At 44.0% G+C, this 26,073-nt stretch overlaps 2 protein-coding genes across 2 annotated transcripts; one reads left to right on the top strand and one right to left on the bottom strand.

The window, feature by feature from the left end:
- Positions 1-120: 120 nt before the first annotated feature.
- Positions 121-24,814, bottom strand: mcph1 (microcephalin 1). The gene is made up of 14 exons (XM_060072623.1): positions 24,189-24,814; positions 24,011-24,102; positions 23,795-23,913; positions 23,527-23,611; positions 22,833-22,944; positions 22,605-22,736; positions 21,540-21,623; positions 20,376-21,398; positions 18,374-18,462; positions 16,694-16,731; positions 16,308-16,470; positions 15,475-15,552; positions 1,555-1,792; positions 121-790 (listed from the first exon to the last, which is right to left on the bottom strand). Exons 1-14 carry the CDS (start codon positions 24,223-24,225, stop codon positions 738-740), a joined length of 2,343 nt encoding a protein of 780 aa, XP_059928606.1. The 5' UTR covers positions 24,226-24,814; the 3' UTR covers positions 121-737.
- Positions 4,125-14,175, top strand: angpt2a (angiopoietin 2a). Its single transcript, XM_060072633.1, has 9 exons — positions 4,125-4,725; positions 7,610-7,765; positions 9,315-9,436; positions 10,453-10,691; positions 10,976-11,103; positions 11,552-11,653; positions 12,011-12,177; positions 12,280-12,410; positions 13,032-14,175. The coding sequence occupies exons 1-9, from the start codon at positions 4,441-4,443 to the stop codon at positions 13,190-13,192; spliced, it is 1,491 nt and encodes a 496-aa protein (XP_059928616.1). The 5' UTR covers positions 4,125-4,440; the 3' UTR covers positions 13,193-14,175.
- Positions 24,815-26,073: the final 1,259 nt, after the last annotated feature.

Here is a 26,073-nt window from a genome sequence, read left to right as displayed (position 1 = left end):
AATGTAATATTAATACATTTTTTTTTTTTTTTTTCCCGTTGATGTTATTTGAACTCTCAAACAATTGCATACTGCGACCCGAAGGCCTAGGCTTAATGCATACAATGAATGATGCGTGTCTACAAAAGGTACAAAAACTTTAATAACCCCCATCGTACTGTCTGGCATGCAGAATGGCAAGAACGGTACAACACATTAAGACAAGGATTGGTGAATGCATGTTATATTTAAAACACAAGTACCATAACTGCAATGACAGAAAAACAGATACAAAAAACTGGTTATATATTTTAAGAATTGAAATAGCTTTGTGTTACAGTGTTACAACACATTCCCATTTGATATTCTACTAGAATGCCAGTTGCTAGGAGTTAAAAAACACACATATCCATTCACATATCTCCAGTTGTGATACATTCAAACTCAATAAGTCGTGTGTGCGTGTGTGTGTGTACCTATGGACTGAATTACAGTGTTATGTCTCAGGCACTTTACATGACACATACTATACATTACAATATTCTCCTAGAATGCCAGTTGCTAGGAGTTAAAAAACACATATATATTCAAATATCTCCAGTTGTGATAGTCAAACTCATCAAGTCGCGCGCGCGCGTGCGTGCGTGTGTGTGTGTGTACCTATGGACTGAATTACAGTCCATAGGTGCGGGACTATACATTACATGGACTATACATTACAATACAGACATGACTGATTAAAACCGCGTTGTAGTTTTTCATTCCAGGTTGTAGTTTTCATAGGACAGCGGCTTGAGTTGCGTAATACAATCTGAAGAAACCATAACAGAGAACACAACAGTTATACATAAAGACAAAATTATTTCACAAATTGTATTATTAAGTATCGAATAAAGATAGAATGAGGAGAGTGTTGTGGATAGGGGGAAACAATGGGTTGGATCCCCAATGTCATCACTGGGAGCCTCATGGTGCGTTCCAGATGTCTCGGACGCCAGCCTTCCGAGTTGCACTTGTGACGTCATTTCCTGTCTCGTAGCACTTATAGCGTTCCCGATCGTCCGTGTGATTTTGTCATGTCATTGGCTAGTCATTGTTTATCGTTAGCTACATAAGCCTCTTTAGCAGACCAGCTCGAAAACAAAACACAACTTTACGTTGTGTTGCACGCACAGCAAGACCGTGCAATGCATAAATTGGTGACCTGAATAAACTAGCAATGTAATCAAGTGTGTAGCAGCATTGAAATGACCAACGTAGTGCAAATACAAAGAAAATAAATCTTTTTGCGGGTGCAGCCATTTTTGTTGAGAGCGTCATCACTGAACTCGGTCTACTCTCTCAGAACTCCGAGGGGGCCCCGACCAAAAGGGGGGGGGTGCCTCCGTGAAATGCCGCAAGAAAGCTGGGAGATTTCCCCACTTGCAACTCGGAAGGCTGGTGTCCGAGGCCTCTGGAGCACACCGTAACCCCTAGGCTGCTCCTCCATGCCGCGTGGCTGTAGGTCAGGGCCAGTCCCTCGGGATAACAAGGTGAACAACAGCACAAACAGGCGAAGCCGTAAAGAGCTCTTACCCAGCACCCATTGCTCCGAGAGGTTCCTGCAGCCTTCTGGTCGGCGGCCGCTGTACGGCCCGACGCAGAGGCCTGCCTGTCGGACCGTTTTGCACACGGTCCCCCCGCACAGCTGGATGAGCTCCACCAGGCTGTCGGGGGGCGGCTGGGACTGCTGGGACACAAAGATGGCCGGCTGGAAGTGAAACAGGTCCTGTTGGTGTTCCCCGGCCGAGAGGTGCTGCTGCAGGCGGCAGATCTACGGCCAGAAAGGGAAGTCACATTCTGGGAAACGTGCGGTGGTGACACGAAGAAGGGCTTTTTAGATTGGCGCGTGACGATGTGAAAGTGTTTCGGTTGCACAAGTGTTTTTCGGTCTCAAGACGAACAGGATGGATGGGTTTGGATTCCTCGAATAGGAGATGGGAAACGTTTTTGAAGGGTCGCTCCATGTTTAGGAGAGAACTTCAATGGCAGGAATGGCGTACTGACCGAATGACGACAGACACACGCACAGTAAAATATAACAAATTATATATGTGATCATATATATTATATATATATGTGATGAAATCCGGATGAGAGTATGAAAGTCAGTTCAATTGAAGAAAAAAATGGCATTGTGTAATTTCCTTCCTATGCTTTCCCTAAACATAGAACAATCAGGAATCTGTGGCTGCAAATGTTTTCAGAGTGACTCAGCCTTTACACCTGATGTGGGTTGGAATAGGGGAAACGCCTTCCTCTTGAGTAATGCGCCTTTAAATATGTTTGTTGCATTTCCTCTGCATCCAGTGAGGCCACTTCCTACAATTCTGCTTCCAATAACACGTCAGTCTAGACTGTAGATGTTAAATAAAGATCCCCTCCCACTCATGTAACAACACGTGTGTCATTGGTATTCAATTGTTATTATTTGTATATTATAACAAATTATTTGGAATAATGCGAGCTGATAAATGTGTGTAAATGTCTGATAAAACTGTGAAGGCTAATTTTTCAGAAGTGTTAGAGAGGTTCTGACTGAGGCTCGTGAGTGAATCGGAAAAGATGTCACCGGCACATCCCCTGGACAAACGGACAAAACATCCTCTGATGCGTATGCGTACCCACTTCCTGTACACCTGTAGCATCTTCCGGGATGCAGCTTTTTAGTAAAAAAAACAATAGATGAAAATTTTGTGTCATTCGTGTTTTAAGAATTAATGCAGGAACCTTTTATGATGATTATACCACCGTTAAGACACATTCTTTCCCGGGAATGGATCTAATAAAACAGACAACCCACTCCTGAACAGTCAACCCACTTCTGACCGTACTATGGTACTTCAACTCCGTTTTGGCTTGTGTACCTGCATGTACCATTAGCCCTCTGCAGGTTGCCCTGAATGCATCAGCCAGGGCTGGTCTTCCTCTAGTCCCCCTACACTCTTCAGCACCCTCCACTGGCACCCGGCGGCGGCTTCAATCTGATTCAAGTCCCTGTTACTTGCCTACCATGCTGCAAACGGCTCTGACCAATGCTACATCCAGGACATTGTCGAACCATCCACTTCAGCCCTTCCACTATGCTCTGTCTCTTTGTTACTCTCTCCCTACGTGGGCATCCCAGCTGCAGCTCAACAAAATCTGGATTGTTTGCTTCCCTGGCTCCATGATGGTGGAACAAGCTTCCCACTGACATCAGGGCAGCTAAACCCGACCTATCTTGTGCCGCAGGCAGAAAACTCATCTGGTCGGACTGCAGCTCATGAAAGATATCTCTTGTTTCTTTATTGTAGCACTACAATGCGTTTGCTTATTTGAGGAACTGTATGTACTCGGATGATTTCTGCACCTTTTGGGTTGTATCTTCATTGTTGAATGATGATCTAAATCGGAGCTGGCAGGCACCACATGCTCCAGGCTTGTGTTAATTTTGTAAAACCAGATGCTGAAAAGGTCATGCAACTTCTCTCCTCACTTCGTAAATTAGTTATTTTAATGGTTTACATTAATATACTGTAGCTTAATGATATATATATATATTTTGCATTTGACAATGGCCAAATATTGTTTTGAAACATGTTTCCCCTCCTCTTGGCCATTCGATCTCCCCCTATCTAGTGAGATCTACATTTCATTTGCCAGTAAAGAGAAACAACCTTCCGCCAGCCTAAGCAGTTTAGTCTGAATGACATCCAGGAGAAAGCTCTTCCCTTTGAAGCCCTCCCTCGAAAAAGCACATCTGTGCTTTTGTTAAGGGGTGGGAGAGAGACGAATTGCTCCGTGACACGGTCAATGCCGCTGCAGACTGCTTTCTTGAAGTGGGCAGCTGCATCCTGAGTGACCTTGTAGTTGAAGAAAGAGACCCGCATGTTTGCATTGGGGCGTTATTGTCCCGCGGTCTCCGTAACACGTCAGACACTAACCCCTCGTTAGCCTTTCAGAATGGGACAGATAGCGGGACCTGTTGAATGAGTGTCCGCTCCCCGTGGTGCGTACTGGGTGACTGGGGGTGGGGAGTGATGGTGGGAGGGGGACCGGGACGGGGGGACGGGGACGGGGGGGCTGAACGGCTCACTGTGACTGGCCAGAGGGGAGGACGGGGGTGTGGCTAGAGCAGTGCTCAAACAGCCAGCTAATGAGAGGGGCCAAATCCAGCCCAAACAAGAGGCTGAGGGATTGGGGGAGAGAGGAGCAGATGCAGTGTGGGACCACTAACCTGATGGAATGACACACCACCTTGACTCTCACACTGACTCCACCCCCACAGCCCCTCGGTGGATAAATAACCAAGCGGCACGAGAAGAGTTTTCTACACTTTGAGACAGAAATCCCAAGATCTCATCGGCAAATCACAGCCGCCGGGAACAACTTTTTTTTCCTGTGTTATTGATTTCAAAGTACCGGTAAGTACTATTTCAGATGAACATGCCCAGATCCGCCTTCATGGCTTGGACTTGCTACCTGCTTCTCGGGGCCGTGTTTGAGTGGACTCTGGCAGCCGAGGCGGGTAAGAGGCAGTACCAGATCCAGAACGGAGCCTGCAGCTACACCTTCCTGCTGCCTCAGGAGGACAGCTGCCAACAGTCCTCCAGTGGCTACAAGAACCTGGCCCAGAAGGACGACCCGGCGGACTACGACGAGTCCTTCGAAAGGCTGGAGCAGCTGGAGAACATCATGGAGAACAACACACAGTGGCTCCTCAAGGTAGGGACGTCTCCACCTCATCTTATCTCCCTGCAGGTGCGTGATGTCATGGCGACATCATTAAGGGGCTTCTACTCCTGGTGCTCCTTTCATGTATGTTCATGAGGGTTCAACAGAGTGCCCAGATTTGTTTTTTGGTTAAGAAGAGTCCTCAGAAAATTTTCCCAATTTAATCAACATCCCTAAATACATTGTTGGCCATCCCTGGATATAATGGGTGTTAATTCGATATTTTATAATTGGACAACTTGTTCACCCAATTAAAAATAAACCTGCGGTAATGAGCCAACTTTTATCACCAACCAAACTAATTGAATGCGGCTCATGCACTTCTATAAACTTGAAACTAATTACAAAGTATGACGCTCGTTATTAAGTAAAGACACATTCACTGTGTGATGTTATTCCTTCACAAATCAATTAGTACAGGCAACTCGACCAGGCTCAAATGACTCATTCAGCCAATAATAACACTATGATGTTTTGCCTCCCCTGGTTGCCATCCGTGAATACATTCTATCATAGATGAAACACATTTCTAACACCTCCAAAGAGGATGTTTTGCATGTTTTGTATCATGCACTTCAAAAGAAACCCGGGTGTCTGAAAAGACCCGCAGTGCAACAAGAAGCGCACAAGGACCGACAAACTCTCAACACAGGTGCCATCAATGGGACAGGCGCCTCCTTTTCATCGCAGCTCGGCCATAACTTGATCACGCGCGTGCACGTGCGCGCGAGTTTAAGCGTGCACGTGTGTGTACGTTCAAAAGAACAAAAGACCGCTACCCCGCGTCTAGAATGTAATCGTTCATTTAAATTAATTAAATAAAAATAAAACCCGTTAGCCGAGACGACAGGCACTACATATGACCCCTCTTTCAGCACCCACCTTGGTAACTTATAACAAACTCCATAGCACTGGACCGGGTCAGAGTCCATCTCCTTCTCGTTCATATGTGTAGGAGCTCACATTCTGCCCCCCGCAGCGTCGTCATTAGCCAGGACTCAGTGACTTATTAGCCAAATCAACTCATGAATACTCCAACACAATTACCGGTAACACCCATTGGTTAATTAATATCATTAATAAGAGTTCATAAAATTGACCCATTACGTCAAACTGCAAAAGTTTTAAATGTCATAGAGAAGGATGGAGGTGCCCCAAGGTTTGTGCCAACTGCCATCCATCCCATAATAATGTAGTTGGTAATTTGGTTCGTTGTGCACTACTGGCGGGTCTACGAGTGATTTCAAGCAGCTGTAAACTAGCAGGATGCCTATCCCTTAATGAAGGTGTCATACGTTGATGGTAAATGTATAGAGGGCCCTTCTGGCCATTCAAAGCACTCAAGAGTTGAGGCTTCACGTTAACTCTGGGTGCACATACACACTCAAGGCCACGGCAACAAGCATGCAAGACAACCACCAGTTGGTAGGTGAAAACCTGTTAGTAGGTCTTTCTCAAGTACACATAATACACCAATAACTGCATCTAACCAGAAACCCCGCTCATCGTTCTGACCTACGCCTATAATCATCTCAAAAAAGATCAAATATGCAGTTCTGATCAACTGCAATCTCCATTTGACCCCATCTGATAGACCTCAAATCAAAGCATTTGCCTGATAAAACCCTGAATGCTTTGCTGTGCCTTGAAGTTTGACGTTGCCGTCAACATGGTTGTCGCGTGAACACGGAACACAAACAAGCATGGCTAACAGAGTAAACAGCTGATTAGATCCCTGTCCCGACAGTGGAATGTCCTGCCAACCCCTCCAGTGACACTCCACTTCCACGGCCATCCAACAACACACACACACACACACACACACACAAACACACACACAAACAACGTGGGACACCGGAGGTGGAGGACAAACAAAAATCAGTGCTAATTGCGCCGTCTGTGACGCTCCCTTGCTTTTCGGAAGTCCACCGCAGACTATTTTAAGTCTTCACGGTGACAGACGCGTAAACAGCCGTTGGCGATCATGCAAACATGCCGCGGATGCTTGAAATGCCCAGGTGACGTGGGTTTCCCTGTCGCACGTTTATAAAGGATGTAACTCCTCACTCATCACCTCCATCCTGTTTACTGGCCAGGGGACCTGATTGGCACTCAGGAACACCACGGCGCAGGAAATAACTTTATGATTGGTGTTGCACTAAAACATGAAATACTGCTAGGTAATGGTTCACACAAGAGACTTTTGCTGGCGTTATTGCTGCCGTGGATCTATTGGTATGTCACCTCGATACAATGAGTGTTGACGGTCCGTCATTTTCGTACACATGTGAAGCAACTTGTTGCTTCAATGACAGAATTAAACAAACATTGGAAACATTAATTTACTAACTGGATTCTTGAGATGATCAACTGTATTTTTGTATTAAGTAGTTATTAGTCATCCGACCTTGGGCAACAAAGAGCCAGAAAAAGATGGTAGATTAGGTTAGAAAACAATATTATGCGAAACCGAACCCCTTTCATTTCCCAACCTTGAATAGAAGGATTAGGAAAACAAGGCCCACTGTGAAATCACTGGCACAATAGTGTGAATGCAGCCCAGTGAAGGTACCTCAAGGTAAACCCTCGTAATGACAGAATTCATGGAAGATTGCCAAATCGATGGCTATTAAGGCAGCGGGGTAAATCTAAGAATGGAGAGAGTGAATGAGTTATGCTGCCCTTCAGCCGGGACGTTCTCCCAGAATAAACTCTCAGTGGGAAAACCAGCACCACGACAAAACTGTGGAAACAAGGGTGGACTAAAAACCTTAACAATGTAAGGCATTAATTTATGCACAGAGAATGTCGCACTCCAATGGAAAGGTTTGTTCCCGCCTCTACCCACACGTCCATTTCTGTCCATTTTCTGCAGCTAGAGAACTACATTCAAGACAGCATGAAGCAGGAGATGTTCCACATGCAGCAGACTGCTGTCCAGAACCACACGGCCACCATGATTGAGATCGGAACCAACCTGCTCAGTCAGACCGCTGAACAAACACGGAAGCTGACCAACGTGGAGGCACAGGTGGGGCTGGCATCACACGATATAACCAAGAGCAACATGCAAAACACAGGGCGGCGTGGAGAGATTAAGGCCTATCACACGGTTTAGCTGTCTGTGTGTGCAGAGCTATACTTTCAACAAAGCAAATCAACAAAAGTATAAGACTCACTTGGAACATGGGCGAGTACAAGCACAATCTAGGAATGGCAATGGAAGTCCTTGGACACCAAGTCCAAGTGCATTCATTGCCATACCTGGGTCGTGCACTTAGACTTGTTAAGTCCAGCAATAGTGCCTGGGTAAAAGATGAATTGAGAGAATACATGGATAGGCTACATTATCCTACTGTGTGGTATATGGTTTTGGCCAATTGCCAATGACCTTATGTGAGCCAACCAAACAGCATTTCCTGTTATTACCACAATTGTATTCCCACAGAACGGGTCAATCAGTTTGTCACAATCACACATCCGTCTGTTCAAAGACATCAACAGCTCCCATCGCAGACCCAGGCAGACCTAATTCACGTAAACAACCTGCTTTTTGCCGAGTTCAGTTCCTCCACAATGGGATAGCAGAAGCATCTTTGACCCCGCTCACTTCAATACATTCAGCTGTCGAAAGAAAAAACAATGTAGACTTCACAATACACCCCCAAATGTAAACTCCCCCCAGCCTCATGAAAATGAGTGTGTCAGTTCATACTGAAGCGGTATTCTTTCCCCTGTGACAGAGCAAATACTCAATGATAGAGTGTAACAGAGGCAGGAAAGCAATGGCGTAGGACAGGGGCTGTTATGTACTACGAACCCCACATGTCATATTTGAGGGACTGATGGTTAAGCTTTGAATCAGCGGGTTCTTGCAGCTTAAGGTTGACATGTAAAGCATGGAATTTCACAAAATTCAACTCAATATTATGAACACAAAACAGTCATTCAGCGCAGGCTCAGTAGAGCATGGGCACACTGGCCCTAAGTGCATCAGTGGGAAATACAGTTCACATCGATCCCTGCAACTAAATCCAAGACATTCTTCCGAGGCAATAAGAACTCAAAGTATGTCTGATGACAGCAGACACGGAGACAAGGTTCAAGAGGGTTGGAAGGGCATGGAGGGGATGACTCGGAACGCAACGAGAACCGTCTCTGGCGAATTCAAAGCACTTGTAAAAATGGGCTGATATCCAAATAGTGCCCTACAAAAACATAACATGAATAGATAAAAAAGAGGCCGGCCACATAACTGCACAAATCGCAAATGGGTTTTAAGAGACTACGGGTATTCTTGGTTACATGTTATTTATACAGAAATATGCAATTGTCAGATGAATACTACTCGTTTTGGAATATTATTCTTTCTATAAAGATAAGTGGTCCAATTAATCACACTATATTCCCATCAAGTTGTGGTTTTAACTTAAGAGCAAGCTGTATTCTTGTGGGAAAATGCACTACTCTCTATACCACACATTTTATGACCAAAACAATCCTACGACAGATATGTAAATAACTCAAATTTATGTGTGTGAGAATTCATTTTGACATTGGCAATTGTTTTTCGTCTTTAGGTAATAAATCATAGCACTCGGCTCGAACGAAAGTTGCTTGAGAACTCAATTTCAACCAACAAGCTGGAGAAAGAACTCATCGTCCAAACCAATGAGATCAGCAAGCTGAATGACAAAAACAGGTGAGGTCAACATCAAATTGTAAGGTTTCTCAGAAAATATTAGAGCTGTCAGTTAAACGCGTTATTAACGGCGTTAACGCAAACCAAATTTAACGGCGTTAAAAAAAATTATCGCGCGATTAACGCAATTATTTTATACAAATAAATAAAAAAAACTTTTTTTTTTTCTTTGGCTCAAAACAAAGAAGCAGTAGCCTGACTGTTATGTTCAAATGACATTTGTTCAAAGCAGTCGTTTAATTGCACTATAGGCTCTTTTTTTGTATCGTCCTGTTTTGATCAGTATATGCCAATGTTGTTATCAATAAAAAATCATTTGCACAAGGCAAGCCGATACACTTCACCATGTTGATAAGAGAATTAAAATGAGAATAATTATGGGACAAAAAAAATCAAGGGATATTTAGCATAGAAAAATAATTTGCGATTAATCGTGAGTTAACTATGACATTAATGCGATTAATCACGATTAAATATTTTAATCGCTTGACAGCTCTAGAAAATATACAATGGAATCCCATCATTTTACAGGTGCTTTTATCCAGAGCACCCGACTATGAACTCAGATCCATGGGATTGGGCAGAGGGTAGGGGATTAGGGCGTCTCGCCCAAGAAGGCACTGCAGGTACACTTCCAACAGTCGGGGTGCTCCCAGTACCTTTCCGCTGGAAGTTGAACACCCTACATTCTATACATACTAACTATATATAATATCTATTATAAGTGCAGTAGTGCCAAAGTGACTCAGAACTTGCCGTAAAGCAGGACCTCTGCCAGTATGAAAATATGAGATGTAATCATCTTTTTGAACAGACTTTTAGAACAGAAAAGTGAGTTTAAAAAATGCAAGATTCAGCTGCGTGTATTATCTCAGGCCCCCCCCCCCCCTTTTCCAATCACTTGACAAAAAATGCCACCGAGAGAAAAGTGGAATTTGAGGGTGAAACCCCATAGACTCTCATTCAGTCCCCCTGCCCCTTCTGAGCCCCCAAACGACCGTTCCCTTCCTCCACAGCTTCCTGGAGAAGCGGGTGGGCGACATGGAGCAGCAGAGGCAGCTGGAGCTGAAGACGGTTCAGCGGGAGAAGGAGCAGCTCCAGACGGTCATCGCGGGCCAGACGGCCATCATCGGCGAGCTGCAGCACCAGCTGCTCCACGTCTCCTCCAACAACACCGCCCTGCAGCGCCAGCAACAGGAGCTGCTGGACACCGTCAACAGCCTGGCGCAGAGCTTCTCCGCGGGGCCCGTCGGAGGTGGGCACGCCGCTCGCCAGCGCGGGCCTGCACGAAAACATGTTTTCGCCGACCTTGTTTTCACGCCTGAGCCGACGGGAGCGCTGAACGCGCACGCTTGCACCGACTTCCTGCTTTCACACATGCAACGGCGGGAAATGTTTTCTCGGGTTGTTTTGTGACTGCAACTGGCTGACTTGTTCAACGCGGGACCCCGTCGTTGTTATTAAGGAAGGGAAAGGCATTACGCAGCGCTTGTTTTATTTTCTGTCGTTGAGTGCGTGATGTGTTTGTTATTGTTGCAGAGAGCAAAGCCAGAATGATGCAGGACACACCGTCCACATTCAGGGACTGCGCCGCCGTGTTCAAGTCCGGCAACAGAGAGAGCGGCGTTCATGCACTCACACTCCCCAACACAACGCAGGAGGTGAAGGTAAGTGTGCTTATTGGCTTGTGATGCGTCGTAGGATAATGTGAAATAGTTTCCCCCCCGAGAGACATGCTCGATGGACAACAGTTCAGACAAGTAAAAGCACAATTAAGAGTTGCTGAACATCAGTCCGGTGATTACGGCAAGGCTTGCACTTAAAGGTTAGGAGAACATTTAAATCAATCTCAAGTATGCATATCCCGGGAGGGCTGGCCTGATTGAGTTCAAAGAATTATCTCCTTGATAAGTGCTCCTTGAAAAGTGTTCTGGGTGTCTAGCTGTGGAATCGATGCGGTGTCCTCTTACGACGGAACTGCACATTTGTTTGAGACAACATGAAGTAGTAATAACAGCATTATCCTAATAATGGCCGTCAGCCGTCTTACGAGACCTTGCACCCCACCCACCAACCGCCTCATCCCCTCCTCCTGCTTTTGTGTTGCTCCTGAAGGCTTTCTGTGACATGGAGACCGAGGGGGGGGGCTGGACCACCATACAGAAGAGGTTTGACGGACGCGTTGACTTCCATCGGACGTGGAAAGAGTACAAAATGGTAAAAAGTAATCAAGGATAAAATACCTCTGCCGCGGGAAGACAAAAAGGTAGTCATGGTTACGGTTCTGCCCAAGGCAAGAGGCCGAGCCTCGATGTAATCAAACACTCTTTAGACACTGTAGATACAATGAAAGCCTAGCGCCAAAATAAACATCAACGACGTGCGGCGTACAAACGCTGACAGGGATCAAATCGAACAGACAAAACACGAAAGACTAAATTAACATGCGATTAACTGGTGTATTTTTGCGCATGATTTACAAATTAGCTGAGTGAGTTCGGCCATTCCCCGTTGTAATATCCATATTGAATCTTAATATGTGTATTGAATCAACTGCATCTTGTGTCTTTCTAGGGATTCGGAGACCCTGTGGCTGAGTACTGGTTAGGAAATGAGTTTATCTCCAAGTTGACACATCAGCGGTCATACGTATTAAGAATCCAGCTCAGTGATTGGGAAGGGAACTCTGGATACTCGCAATATGAGCAGTTTAACCTCGAAGGGGAGGCCAAGAATTACAGGTATGCATCACGCACACAAGTTTAGACAGAGCAGAACTTTTACAAAAAGCCTGCATGGATGCCATGCTCATCCGGATTCCATTTTCACTTTTCATCCTTAAGGATAAACATCAAAGGGTACAGTGGAACGGCGGGAAAAATAAGCAGTCTCGGAACGCCAGGAAGTGACTTCAGCACAAAGGATACGGACAACGACAAATGCGTTTGCAAATGCTCGCAGCTCACGACGGGAGGTAAAAGAACAGCCCTGCGCATCAACAAAACTGTGCTCATTAAAAATACAAAGTGTGTTGAGAAATACAAGGATGAATATATATATTTACAATTCTAAACATTTCTGTGCTAGACACATCCACAGACAAAACCCCCCCAAAAAAGTTGAAGTGACTAGAGCACAATTGGCTCAAAATGCCATCAGTGACGATTGCAGTGGGGACTTAAGGATCCATGATAGTTGACAGTAATAGCCTGGGAACTGAGCTCCGGAGGGCTGTGTTCACACACCTCAGCGGACCAGCGCTGCCAGACTTCTGTCTTGTTCTTTACTGCGCTCCTATTTCTCCTGAGTGGTTCTTTTAACACAGGAATGCCTCAAACTCTAACAGATAGCCAGGGACCGTTCCCTAAGTCTGATTATGCACACAAGTGGCATTGAGCCGGTGAGAATGCATACAGTATACACACCCACAAACATGAACTTTATATTTGTGTGTACAGTAGACAGACAGACAGACAGACACACACAGTATACTATACTGTGTAGTATATAATACACATGTCGCTCTTGGAAAATAAGTATTTAAAAATACTATACATTTTCAGATTTCACAATTCTTCCTTTCCCTTTCTTCTAGGGTGGTGGTTCGACGCATGCGGGCCGTCCAACTTGAATGGGATGTACTATCAACAAGGCCAGAACTCAAACCGCTTCAACGGGATCAAATGGTACTACTGGAAGGGCTCGGGCTACTCACTGAAGACCACCACCATGATGATCCGACCAACCGACTTTTGAGTCCCCATGTCTTTTAAACCACGAGAGGTGAAGGACAGCCAACCACAAACTATTCTTAAAAATCGTAACAGTAACCCAAGGTTTTGGGGATAATATTTCTCTGATCTCCACATAAAGAAAACGCTTCCCTGATGTGGTGGAATAGGATAGACAATTTAATCCCGCCAGAGGTTTTAAGAGTCAAAGATTTGTAAATGTCCTTTTTGTAAATTGGTTAACGCTTTGACCATATCCTCGTTATGTCTATGGTACAATATGTATTGTACTTGGGCTATAACCATGGCTGAGGTTGAGATTGTTAAAAGTCACTGTAGATGAGGGTATATCGGTAAAATAGTACACAAATGTGTTTTTTACTTTGATAACAAATTTACTTTTTCAAAGAGATTTTGTGTATATTTTATTTAATTTATGTCAAGATGTAAAAGGCTAATATTTAACTTTATCATGAACTTTACCATGACGGTGAATTGTGTTTCATGAATGTTTTTTTAAGGAAGAAAATGTTAATACTTTACATAGTTTTGCCACATTTTAGTAATGACACTGGTTTGGATTCTTTTGTCAATTTCATGGGAGTCGAAAAATATGTATGCACTGACACTGAGCGTCGAAGCCTAAGCAGGCTGGATGGCCCTCGTTCAAAAGCCTCAACAGGGTGTTTATACTGAAGGGGAAAGCACTGTTGCCTCTCTTGCATTGTGCACTTTCATGCTTTAAAAATAAACAACAGCCTGCTGAAATAAAACCCTTTGGGCCTATTAACCTAGCCTGGTACATCATCATATACTTCTGCACCCGATGGCGACAATTATCTTTACCTAGTAGAAATCGAATCCAGTAAAATTGTTTGGCGATGTGCTTCGGGAAAACCAGAGAATGTTTCTGAGGGGGTTTGTGAAAACTGGATGAAAAAAAAAAAAAACTCAAGGGAATCAGTGTGGAATTGGGTATTATTGCTGCAATTGGCCGAATGACTGCGATATGATTGTGGCAGACAAACTTTGCAATAAACTAGGAACCACTGTGTTAAGCTGATGTCGAATCGTGAGTCAAGTCAAACAGTAGCAAAAAAGAGAGCGAGCCAAGGCCCAACACCATGAAACAAATAACGCTGCCAAAGCGTTGTATATAACAACCGCAGTCTTGGCCGTAATCGCTCTCCCGGCGATGGACCCGGTCAGCCCACAGGTGGCCCTGGCGTCCCTGATAGGGGAACGCATCCAGGGAGGAAACGTGATGACACGCGTATGTTCGAAGACCCCGTGTCTCCCCTAAAGAGACACAGGAGACTCCACCGTAGCACGGGAATGACGAGCTCAGGAAGAGCAACATCCACTTTTCACACAGGATGCTTTGGGAAAAACAAGCAGAACGAATGACGGGCAATAAAAATGAGCGGTGTTGCACCACACTTCCTTCTGGCCGGGCTGTGAGGGCCCCGAGTGGGAGAAGGGCCTTCGCTTGGTCTGACCGTTAAGCCTGGGCTGGACAGCAACCCTGAATACTAACTAGGCCTCAACGATTAATCAAATTGAAATCGCGATGTAATAGTATGCGATATGCAAGTCGCAAAGGCTGCGATTAGAATTTTTTTTAAAGTTACCAAAAGGTTTTTCAATTACTATTTTTTGTGATTTGTTACCGTTACTGACTGGAGTTCAGTACGATTTATATCTATTTTTCTTTTACAATTCAATAGTTAAATAAAGATGTTATATAAATTCATCTAAACACATCGGCCTGGCCTAAAGGAAAGAGCCGTTTATATGTTGACTGCTTCCAATGTTGTGTTGGTCATACTAAAGAATGATTTATTGCCTTTTTAGTGAATAATACAGAACAAAAGGAACTTCGTGAAAATCGCATATTAAATCGCAGTCGAAATATTGGTCAAAATAATGGCAATTTAATTATTTCCCCAAATAGTTTGGCCCCAATACTAACCCTTAAAAATAGTAAACCATAAGGGTAGTAGACCATAGTAAATAAGGTCTATGAAGATTTTTATTTTTTGCGCATTTATTTAACAATATCTTATTGTATTCCTTAACCGTTGCATTTCGTGATTTCATCGTAGAATCGATCAGAAACATTCCTTTTACTTTTCAAGCAGAACAATGACGCACAAACGACCGATGCATAGCGTAATCAGATGCACTGATTAAGCGTAATGAAATATTTAGCATTATTAAATATATATGACTTCAATTCCACTGTTGTCCTAATTGTGTTTGCGGACGCAGGGAGGATAATGGATTCCGTCGGGCGGCAGAACTTACCGGTGCAGCCGGAAAGCGCTCAGACAGTTCATAGGGTTCTTCTGGAAGCCACCGTCTCTGCTCCAAGCTCCGCAGCATCTAAGCCAGTACACACATTCAAAAGTCAATACATCATCACCACACTCGAGGTCACATTCAAAAGTCAATACATCATCTCCACACTCCACACAAGGTCACAGTGTAAATATCAATAGGAGTTCCAGTCAAGGGGTTCAGGGTTCGAACCCAATTGTCCACCGTCTTCTAAAACCCGACCTGTTCCTTAATGACAACATTAAACTAACGAGGAAGGATTGTTTAGTAGTGGTTAAGGGTCCCAGCGCCCGACTAGACTTGAGTCTGAAGTCTACAAGCAGGCTGAGCAAGAGGCAGAGCAAAGGCCTGCTCTTGACAAGTGATCGACGAGAAATGGATACAGAACAAGAAGGAAACATTAAAGGTTGGATCAGCGATTCTGGGACGAAACATAAATGACCGCATTAATCTGGTCACGATCCGCTAGCAGCCTGCACCATAAACAGGCCGTCCAAAAAACGCGTCTCTGTAGGCAGCCTATGCTCCGAGATCGCGCACACAACAACAAATGGTACTGCCAACCAACCACTCAAGACCAAAATAAATAGTCTTCCAATCAATCACCGACAAGGGGTGTGTGTTGTGGGGTTTCGCGCTGCGTTCATGACGGTTATACTGGATGCACGAAACGCGGAAGGGAGGGGGCGAGCTGGCTCTGTTTGTTTGGGATCGGCATCAAGTACCAACAGAGGTGACGTCACGCAACATCGCTGATACAACCTTTGAAACAGACTCGTGCTGAATATCGACCCGCGTACCCATTCGAAGGAGAGGATCCAACAGCCGCGAGCGATGCCCAGGAGGACGTTCATCGTGCGGCGCTGTCCCCCGGACACCACGTGGGTGGTGGTCTCGCACACGAGGTCCACGACGGAGAACCCACCCAGCAGTTTCACCACCTCGGTCACAGTCTTCTGCGTGCTGTGGAAAAAAACGCAGAAGGAAGATACCGTGGATTAAACGCGTGCATCTGAATAAAGTATCATAAGGAAGTATCACATAACTCATAATTACATTTGCCCAAGAGATTCACCCTCCTCGTATTTCACTGTGGGAGGATTGGAGATTAAGAAGAAGAAACCGGTGGTTTCTCTGAAGACAATCATGAGGTTTTCTACATTAAATCCTTCTCTCTGGCACTTACTCAGTGGACATGCTCGTCGTCACCAGAGTCCTAGTAGCCTGCAACACAGAAACAGTGCAATAACACATTAAAAGCATTCATTGATATAGGACCTTGCATCTGTAAATAACAGTTCAACACAAAAGCGAGCTTTAATGCGACATTAAGGCATGTGGGAAACCAGGGGTATTTTTTGTTTAGCCGAATTGGGCACCAACAGAGAGCCTTTAGTGTAACAGGGAAGGTAGCACTTCCACATGCCCGACCGCATCGTGGTCAGAGAACAGGGGAAATTAAACTCCCAAGGCCGTGGCAGAGGAAAACACAAGCCTGTGAAGCGGAACTGTACGCCCGTGTTCCGGCGAGAGCGCGGGCCGTTATATCATCGGTTTGACCCCAAGTACCGGAGGACATGATTAGCAGTGGCACATGAATGGCAGTTGGAGCAGTGGACAGTGAAGGTTCGTTTCCTGTCCCCGACCGGAGACCCGAGCCTGGTCCCCAAACGAAGGCAGATGTTCAGGCCTTCTGGAAGCAGCGTTAATACCAAACAGTGGTGCATGTGGCTGGAGTGAACCTACTCATGTATTCAGTATACGAGAGATTGCAATTATTACACCATAGGAGTAAGGCTTGGGTTACTTTGTAATATAAACACTTGCATTTTTTAAAAAATAAAATCTGTAATAATTTAGTTTTAAGTGAAGATTGTTTAAGCAGGATGCTGGACAAAGCCACAGCAGCCTGCTTAAACAATCTTCATTTAAAACTGAATTACAGATTTAGTTGCTCCCTTTTTTTCCCCCCCATTATTAAACACGCTCCAAAACCGTTTATTTTAATCCATTTATTTTAATTTCAATGCCCATTTATTATTAATTTCACTCGATTTTCATTGTCGTTTAACGTTTTATGTGAAGCACTTTGTTGCCCGTATTGACAGGCGTTATATAAATAGTGATAGTCATTAATAATGTATACATGTTAAAAGGATTAAAAGGGAAAGCGAGCCGGCGGTATATTTCACTGTAAGCAGATTGTGTTTTATAGTCTAAGCAGATTTTGTCTGTTTACCCAAGGCCAGGGAATTTGTGCCCTAGTTTCCACTGAAAACAGTTTCAATTCAGAAGCCCTTTTCCCTTTTTTTAATGTTCACGTCCCCTCAAAAGGTAATTTTAGCTTATCTGATGTGGAGGTCATGCCCTGGCACAGCCTCAGAAAAAGGCAAACCGTTCGGAATATGTACGACATAAAACGCCTCAGACAAAAGGTGCTGGTGTGAACGTGTAGCTGGGATCCGGAGCACCAACCCAGGCAGGCCCAAAGCACAAACGGAGGAAATTCTTCAGGGTATGACGACCTGCCCTTGACGGTCGCTGTTCTGCCCTCACCGAGAGGATGCTGATGTCAGGAAAGGTCAGCGACCCAAAGGACCTCTTGTCATGCTGAGGTCAGCCACTAAAGAGGTTAGATCACCATGCACCTCTTTCAGTACACACGCTATAGCCCTCTATACAAATGCAGTCAGACTCAGACACCCACATGCCTACACAGACACACACGACACGAGTTGCAATGCTTCAACAGAACTGCTGTTGCTTTGGCGACCTCACGTGAACATTCCTGATGGTACACAAATTGTAACAATAACAATCACACCCAAAGCACGCATTTGTGAAGACATAAAATTGTGTTTTTTACCTTCGACTGTTCCATTTTCATGCGACTTGCCTCGTCTGCACTCGTGCTCCCAGTGCGACCAGCTGCTACAGTTTGTTGACTTCCTCCACCTTATGAAAAATAAAAGAAGCGCTGTGACAGTGTGGTAAACAAAGACGCCTAACAGCAGGTGCAGTAGGCTGTGTCACCAGTGGTTGGTTTAGTGCTGTACATTTGCTTCAGTGACAGTAGACAGTTATACAGACAACAACTAATCACTTCCTTTCTCTCGCATATCTATTTGACATAATGCATAGGAGTGGATGCCATGGCTTTGCCATAGAAAATCACAAACAGCAAATTTACACTTTATAATTCTGTAGTGATGAACCTTCAAAACAAAATATTATTTGGGCCTTTTCCTATAAATTCTAGCCACCATCTAGTCCAACATGTTCTGTGATTGCAATGTTATACACTTTGGCTTGTTGCCCCATCAATACCTTCTAGAATTGAAAGGACACATTTGTGATTTAATTAAGACCGAAAGAAGGAAACAAATACATTTTATAAAATATAACACTAAAGTCATGTTATGCCATGAATATTAAATAAAACCCAAAATATACATAGAAGTTTCAAACGGACAAAATCCCAGAAAAAAAGGCTTTCAACCGATAACCACATTACTACATTTTACCTTTACCTTTCATATGTTAATGTTATTATTTAACCACCTCACAGCAGTATAGAATGGGGGGGGGGGGGGGGGGGGGGCACAAAAAGTAAGGAAATTTGTGTTTGGTAGATTATTTCTCTGTGGTAACAATGCTTTTTGGCAATAAATCTTATACCGTTGGAAAGCCTGTTTAGTTCCCTTTCAAATGGTGCCCCATTTGTAAGGAACATGCATTTGTGGGATGAGCAGCAGCGCTGAGTATGTGGATTGTGCCCAGTGTTCACCTTAGCCGGTGTGGGTGTCAGATCGACTCGGGGTCCTTCGCTTACAGATGACGTATCGACACTTGTCGCATCGACACAAGCCAACGGACAAAACCCGGAAGGGTTGTTTAGAAACGGGGCTCAATCATGGACATAAAAAGAAGGCTCAATCCGTTTTGGTTTTGACTTCATTGAACGCAGCCCGTTCTTTCACACAAACAAAGCCATTGGAAACACGTCTAAAAGCACTGATGAATGCATATGTAACCCAGTTCCTGTTAGGGACTCTTATTCTGAAGGAGGAGAACGGAAGTGTCTGCGTGTGGGTCGCAGTTTTGACTCTGTGTTGGGAGCGCTGGAAATAAAGTGGATCGCCCCGTTTAGTGAATGGAGTTAACCGATTCTTCTTTTATATATAACCCAAGTATAGGCAACAAAAGGAGATCGTTAATACTTGGGAATAACATGTGCCGTGAAAATAAGTGTACTGAAAGGACCCGGATGGTGTACTCAAAACGGTCAAATCGCGAAGTGTGTGGCGATGTACACTTTTCGTACTCAACGGCAGCCATCTTAGCTACGTAGCGGAAGAGGCGGAGCCAGGCTGAGCCAACGTCGGCGCATTTTCCACATAGCCTACATTAATAGTTTTTATAGTTTTCATAGTTTTTTGTAGCTGCTAGGAGTAAAGAGTTCACCGTTCAAAGCGGGATGTTTATTGCGGGGGAGGAGCCGCGGCGGCAGTCGTGATCGTAATTTCCGGTTAGTGCACCACTATTTATTATCACTTTTTATTGCCAAAAAGCATTGTGACCACAGAGAAATAATCAACCAAACACAAATTTCCTTACCTTTTGTGCTAAGTTTATATTGATGATGCAAGGCTTGGTATAGACCAGGTTAGAAAGTAAACACAAATACAAAATTTAACATTTCACATTTGATTTGGATAAAGTGTAAATGTAAATGGTTCATCATGGGGGTTTCCTGGTTAAGGTTCTCATTAGAAAGTACAAGCACGGTTCAAAGTGCTGTCAAGAGAACGCAAAACATGTTTCAATGCAAGATAATTCGGCGCCACACATTTCAGCTTGTTACTCACTTTCCATGTCCTGTGAACAGACTTTGCCCTCAGGTTGTACCTGCAGTCCATGTGATTCACTGCCTCTGATCGGGCCTAATTGGGGCCCTTTCGTGGGATTAGATGGGATTCTATGCCTGACCACTTGAGTTACAAAATCATCCATGTCCATTTTTGGCACCGACTTCAGTCTACTTTTAGTGAGGGAGGGAACGGGGACTGGAACGTGGGGATGCGATGTAGGTTGATCGTGTACGTCTGAAGAGTCAATTGAGCTCTGTGATTCATTTGGCCTCCTCTTCTTATGATTCGGGCCCGATGTTTCACTTCTCCTCGAGGTCTTGCCTGGCACGGGGGCCCGTTGGAAAGGAGGCTGGATCCCGCCCCCCTTGGACAGCCAGGGCAGAGACGGTACCTTCTGGATGGGGTGTTGGTTGGCTGGGGAGAAGTAGTCCTCAAAGTCTCCGTCTGCCTCCCCCTCAGGTAAAGGTGTCACAACGCTTAGAGATTCAATGGGAAGGGTGGACTTCCTCGACGATGCAGATGAAGAGGCTCTCCTCTTATTTTTAGGGGTTGGCGGGTCCGCTTTCTTTAATTTAAACACAGCGCCTTTGGATAGTTCTTGGTTCTTTTGAGTGTTTGGAGTAACGGCTGGAACAGAGAGGCAACTAGAGGGATTCAAATCCCCTAGAGACGTAAATTTTAACTGGGATTGTATTAACTTGGGTTTTTCAGGAAGCTCTGCTATGGTATCCTGGCAAGGAACCTCAGACCCGCTTTTTGTCTTGAAGAAATCAATTCTCATTGAGCTCCTCCTCAACATTCGGTGCAAGGGCCCTCCTTCTGGTAGTCCGTCTCCTGACTTCAGCTTTCTAAAATGACTCATGGATTTCCTTTTGGGCACATCACTGCATGGTGAGAGCCAGGGCCTTTCAGCGGCCTGGGGAGTGCCGGTATCCTTATGTAGGCTAGCGCCTCCTCTGTCCTCAGCAGGGAGATGGGGAGAACACGTTGGAGACGAGGCCTCCTCATCAGAGTCGTCCTCTGCATTGAGATGGGAGATATTTTTGGGCTTTATGGCGACAGCTTAGCTACATTTAAATACCACAAAACAAGGACATTAACATATTCAATATAAAGTGTACTTTCGGTGTAATAACCAGGTCACGATGTAATGGATCTTACCAAGTAACTTCAATATAGTCGGAGAGAAACCAAAACAAGGTTTAACCGCTGGAGAGGAACTGGCAGCCTCCACCTCCTGTGATGCTGAGAGAGGACACATTCTTAAGTGCTATTTACTTATTAAAAGGTGACATATTATGCCACCAGGTGTGAGTGAGATTAGCAGCTACAAGTCGTTTTGAAAATGTGCCTCTTCTGACATCACAAGTGGACGTGTCCACCTAGATGTGTGCTGGATAAATCAGTATACCAGCCTACCCAGTGGACTGTATCAAACGTTGCTCATCTATCCGTCATACATCTAGGTGGACACACGCCCACTTGTGATGTCAGAAGAGGCAGAATTTCAAAACAGCTTGTAACGGCTAATCAAACTCACATCTGGTGGTATAATATGTCACCTTTAAATACCATTTACTCCAGTAGCAGCTGCAATAAACCAAAGCGACCCACAGTGAATTACCGTCCTTCCATGTCATTAAAGGGGACCTATTATGCTTTTCGACTTTTATGACCTATAAACGTTGTTATAATGATTGATAGTCATGTTTAACCATACCCAAAAAACGATGTGGATTTTCGGGAAACTCTTCCTCTCATCTGGGCGCTTTCAGCCTTCTCTGTCAACGCTCGGTTTCGTCCTTCTCCGCCCCCTCGCCCCCCTCCTGCCAACCCCACTCCGTTGTGATTGGTTACCTTCCTTGAAGCGCGCGCTGGCAGATGTGACCAGGCATATGGGGGCACGGCAGGAGTGCCTCTACGCAGATGATTTCCCGGAAATGTGAACAAGTGAATCGCAAACGTTGTCCCGAGTGTTTAGCGCTCTGCAGAGCCACCCCAGACTGTCCGCAGGGAATACGTCCAAATGCATGTACGTCATTATTTGACACTTTAGTATGGTTAAACATGACTATCAAATCATTATAAGAACGTTTATAGGTCATAAAAGTCGAAAAAGCATAATAGGTCCCCTTTAAGTAGCAGGTAGGGTTGCGGACAATAACCTTTGGTGGGGACGGACCCAGTACTTGGGGGTCGTTCTGCTGGGTACCACACTGAGCCTACCTGTGGGTGAAGGGCTTTCTCTTTTCTCCCTCATTTCCTTCAACCGTCGAGCCATGCTGTCGGACCGCTTCAGCGAGGGGCTGTAGACGATACCGTTCTCCTGGTCGATAATGTACGGGGAGACGTCTGGGACTTCAAAATGAAAAGATGGATGGCCACAAGCCAAATTACAAAAAGTCTCGACAACAAATAGAAATTGATTGTTCATACGGCGTACTGGACTCTTACAGAGAGGGTAATGGGGAGCGAGGTCTTTGATCATCTTGTCCAATTTCTTCTTCATTCGTGTGTTGTTCTCAGGAGTCTTTTCAGCTGAATCTTTCGGCTGCATGCAACGGTGCTACACCCACATACAAAAGGTTTAGGATGAAGTGCATTACACCGAGATAGGACATCAACTGTATAAAGCCCATTTATTAGTTTATGACCAAACAGGGTTTTTACAAAAATAGGCCAAATATGGCAATAAGTTAATGGAGCTTTACAATCTGAAAACCCATACAATACGCCAGCCAGGGTTTGTCTAATTTAAACAATTTTTTACACATCAAGAAATGTGCAATCTCTTTCAAGAAATGTTATGGTTACCAGACTGTATAACATCAGTCAACATTAGTTAACTGGTGTAAAGCATGGCTCAAGGAGGGAGCAGAAATCGGTGGGAGTACCTTTGATAACCGTGTTTGATCAACAGAGTTTTCATGGGCATGGGTGCTAGCCTACGGTAGTGTGTTTTACCATTTAATTGCATGTACATACACAGTTGTACCATGCCAGTTTTATAACAAATTACATAACATTACAGTTCCAAGGCCCAGGCCTGACGCATGAGATGGGCTTGTCTTAGCCACTCTATAGCTGAATTGATCATAGGACTTGAGTAAGGCCCGCCCAAAACCCTGGTCCACTTAAGTTTTCTAACCGTCCTTTTCTTTATCAAGCGATTGGCTTCATCGTTCTGGCCCGGGAACAGTTCTTCATCAACTAATTTTGCTTCCTCTTTACACCTGCACACAAGTTTCACAAAATCATTGATACAATACAATGATACAATTCAGGTTATGTAACAAAGGATTGTAGGACGTTTCAGTCTACACGAAAAGCCAACTGTATACATCAAATAATAATATGAATAAGAGCGCTGTATACAAAAGCACATTTAACAACAACAGTAATAATGGTATGTTTACCTGTCCACCCAAAGAACAGATACAAGCTTTGCCCCAATTTTCCTGGCTTTATTCCAAGTAGATTGGTGACCGTCTTTAAATACTACATGGGTGACATGTTTTTTAAATGTCTTTGATACCTGAAAAATGAGATAAATCAAAAACCTGATTATTTAGAATTCAGAGAGAAATTGCAGTTTTTTGTTTTCTCTAAATACACAAACATCACACACTCACCTCAGCACCCATTTCTTTGAGTTCGTCAATGAAGGGCTTCGAAATGTTCTCTGTTTTAGATGATGACCACACATCAACGTACGCCACAACATCTGGGAATAGAATAAACTCAGACCTTTGTAAACTTTGGATTGGATTTTAATGAAATAAACTAACCTTGTTCAGTTCAATATTTTACCTTTGAGAATAGATGAACCTTCATTGCTCCTGGCCATAATGCCCCTGCCTCAAGGGGATCACCTGTCAAAACCCAACACTTTCCGTTGCAAAACTAAGATCGACTTTTCAACACCTCTATTTCTACAGAAATGTTATTCATATTTACCATATCCATTTTCAATGCAAGTATGGAGTTAGTCTCAGGTTGACACAAATAACTTGGTATATCATCGGGGATAAAGTTAACCGAAAATAGGTTTTTCATTAACGACACGAAGTCGTTTTTTCGTAGGCGAGTATTTACCCACCCACACCACCACCTTCAATAACTTAAAACGAATTACTTTACTTCAGTCTATTCAACACATTTATTTGTATTTAGTGTAGCATTGGATACATACTAGCCCATCTAAAAACGTGCCTGGCGAAGGGACCAATGTAAGGTGAGACAGTTATACAACAGACCATATGCAAATAATATGCCTTGTGTTCAGGAAGGAGAACGTGGCCCAATTATTAAGAGTTTACACACATAGCGGTAGATTACCCATATCTTTAGAGCTACTTGTTCTCAAGTTTATGCTCTTTAGCAATAAAAAACCACATAATAGCACTTACCTTCGGAAAAACAGTGAAGACCAACATTCGCGCTTGTTGTTTGTAACGCAAGGAGCTCTGGGAGATATCCGACGTCACTTCCCCCACATTGTGACAAGGTTTAGGTTTAGGTTTATCGCAAATTTATTTTTTAAGTTTTACTTTTTGCAGTGCAGGGTGTTCACGCACAATGACACCAGTATATAATGTTGATTAAACGTGAACAATTAATCACAAATGTACACCTTAATACTATCATATATATATTTAGTATGCGGTAGGCCTACATAACATTCCCTGAACTCCTTCAAAATAATCATTAAAATCGTTCAGAGCCATTTATCTCTATAGCTCTGGCTTCTATATCCAGAGAAATAAATCAATTAGTATAATGTTTTCATGAAGTAGACTGGGGTATTCGTCTCTATTCAATTTAATATAGGCCATACAACTATGAAATATCATAGGTTTTAATATGTAAAAAATCCGTTTAACATTAAAAACAGTCAATGCATTAGTTTTCCTTTACAAATTATTCAGTATTCAGATAAATGTTTGTTTTCCCAACAATTGTGTTTCTGAGTTGCAAGTGTGACATTTATATATGAAGAAATCACGTTGGAGATATAGTCATAGCTCGGCAAGATACACATTTTGTAAACCAAAAACACACAGGTCCCACTCTTCCCATCCAGACTGCCTGCTGGATTTGAACTCATCCTTTCTTGGAAGACCTTCGGCACCGTTGAAGAGTGAAGTTTCCGGTAGGGCTCATGGGACCTATGAGATTGAAAAATATGAATGGGTGTCAATGGAGAGAAAATAATTATTTTCTGGTCCCGGTCTTTATATGCCCTGGATTACACATATGTTGTTTGTGGATTTAAAGGATACTTTTTCATGCAAAGAGTTCGACCGTTTATTGTGCAATTGTTCAGATAAAGGCTGTAGAGAAAACACAACGAGAAAGACTACACGGCTCGTATGTGACGTCACGCTCCCTGCGACTGGCGTGGAGAAGACCGACAATCTTCCCATCGGCATAACTGAAACTCTGCACGTGCCCCGATTTATATTATAGATCTCATAGGTCCCATGAGCCCTACCGGAAGGGGCGTGACTTCGCCACTCGATTGTTGAGGCTAGTGGAAGAGACGACAGACTTGCTTTTTTGGCTGCCAGAGGCAGAGACAGAAGACCAAACACAAACATTTACATGAGACCCACCGAAAAGTGTGACCCCAGGGGCGCTTTTGCATATTTTTTTGCAATATGCACGAGTTTGAAGCGTAGACAGGCAAGATCTC

Source organism: Gadus macrocephalus, chromosome 15 (genome assembly GCF_031168955.1).
Source record: "Gadus macrocephalus chromosome 15, ASM3116895v1".
NCBI classification, from domain to species: Eukaryota; Metazoa; Chordata; class Actinopteri; order Gadiformes; family Gadidae; genus Gadus; species Gadus macrocephalus.
This window is presented reverse-complemented; position numbering and strand designations above follow the sequence as displayed.

Coding starts and splice junctions, on each gene's coding strand:
- angpt2a (XM_060072633.1), top strand. CDS start 4,441: ATGAACATGCCCAGATCCGCCTTCATGGCTTGGACTTGCTACCTGCTT. Junction 11,104..11,551: donor ACACAACGCAGGAGGTGAAG/GTAAGTGTGCTT, acceptor TTGCTCCTGAAG/GCTTTCTGTGACATGGAGAC. Junction 12,178..12,279: donor GGGGAGGCCAAGAATTACAG/GTATGCATCACG, acceptor TTCATCCTTAAG/GATAAACATCAAAGGGTACA.
- mcph1 (XM_060072623.1), bottom strand. CDS start 24,225: ATGGCCAGGAGCAATGAAGGTTCATCTATTCTCAAAG. Junction 22,737..22,832: donor CGCTCCCCATTACCCTCTCT/GTAAGAGTCCAG, acceptor TTCATTTTGAAG/TCCCAGACGTCTCCCCGTAC. Junction 18,463..20,375: donor CTGTTCACAGGACATGGAAA/GTGAGTAACAAG, acceptor ATTTTTCATAAG/GTGGAGGAAGTCAACAAACT.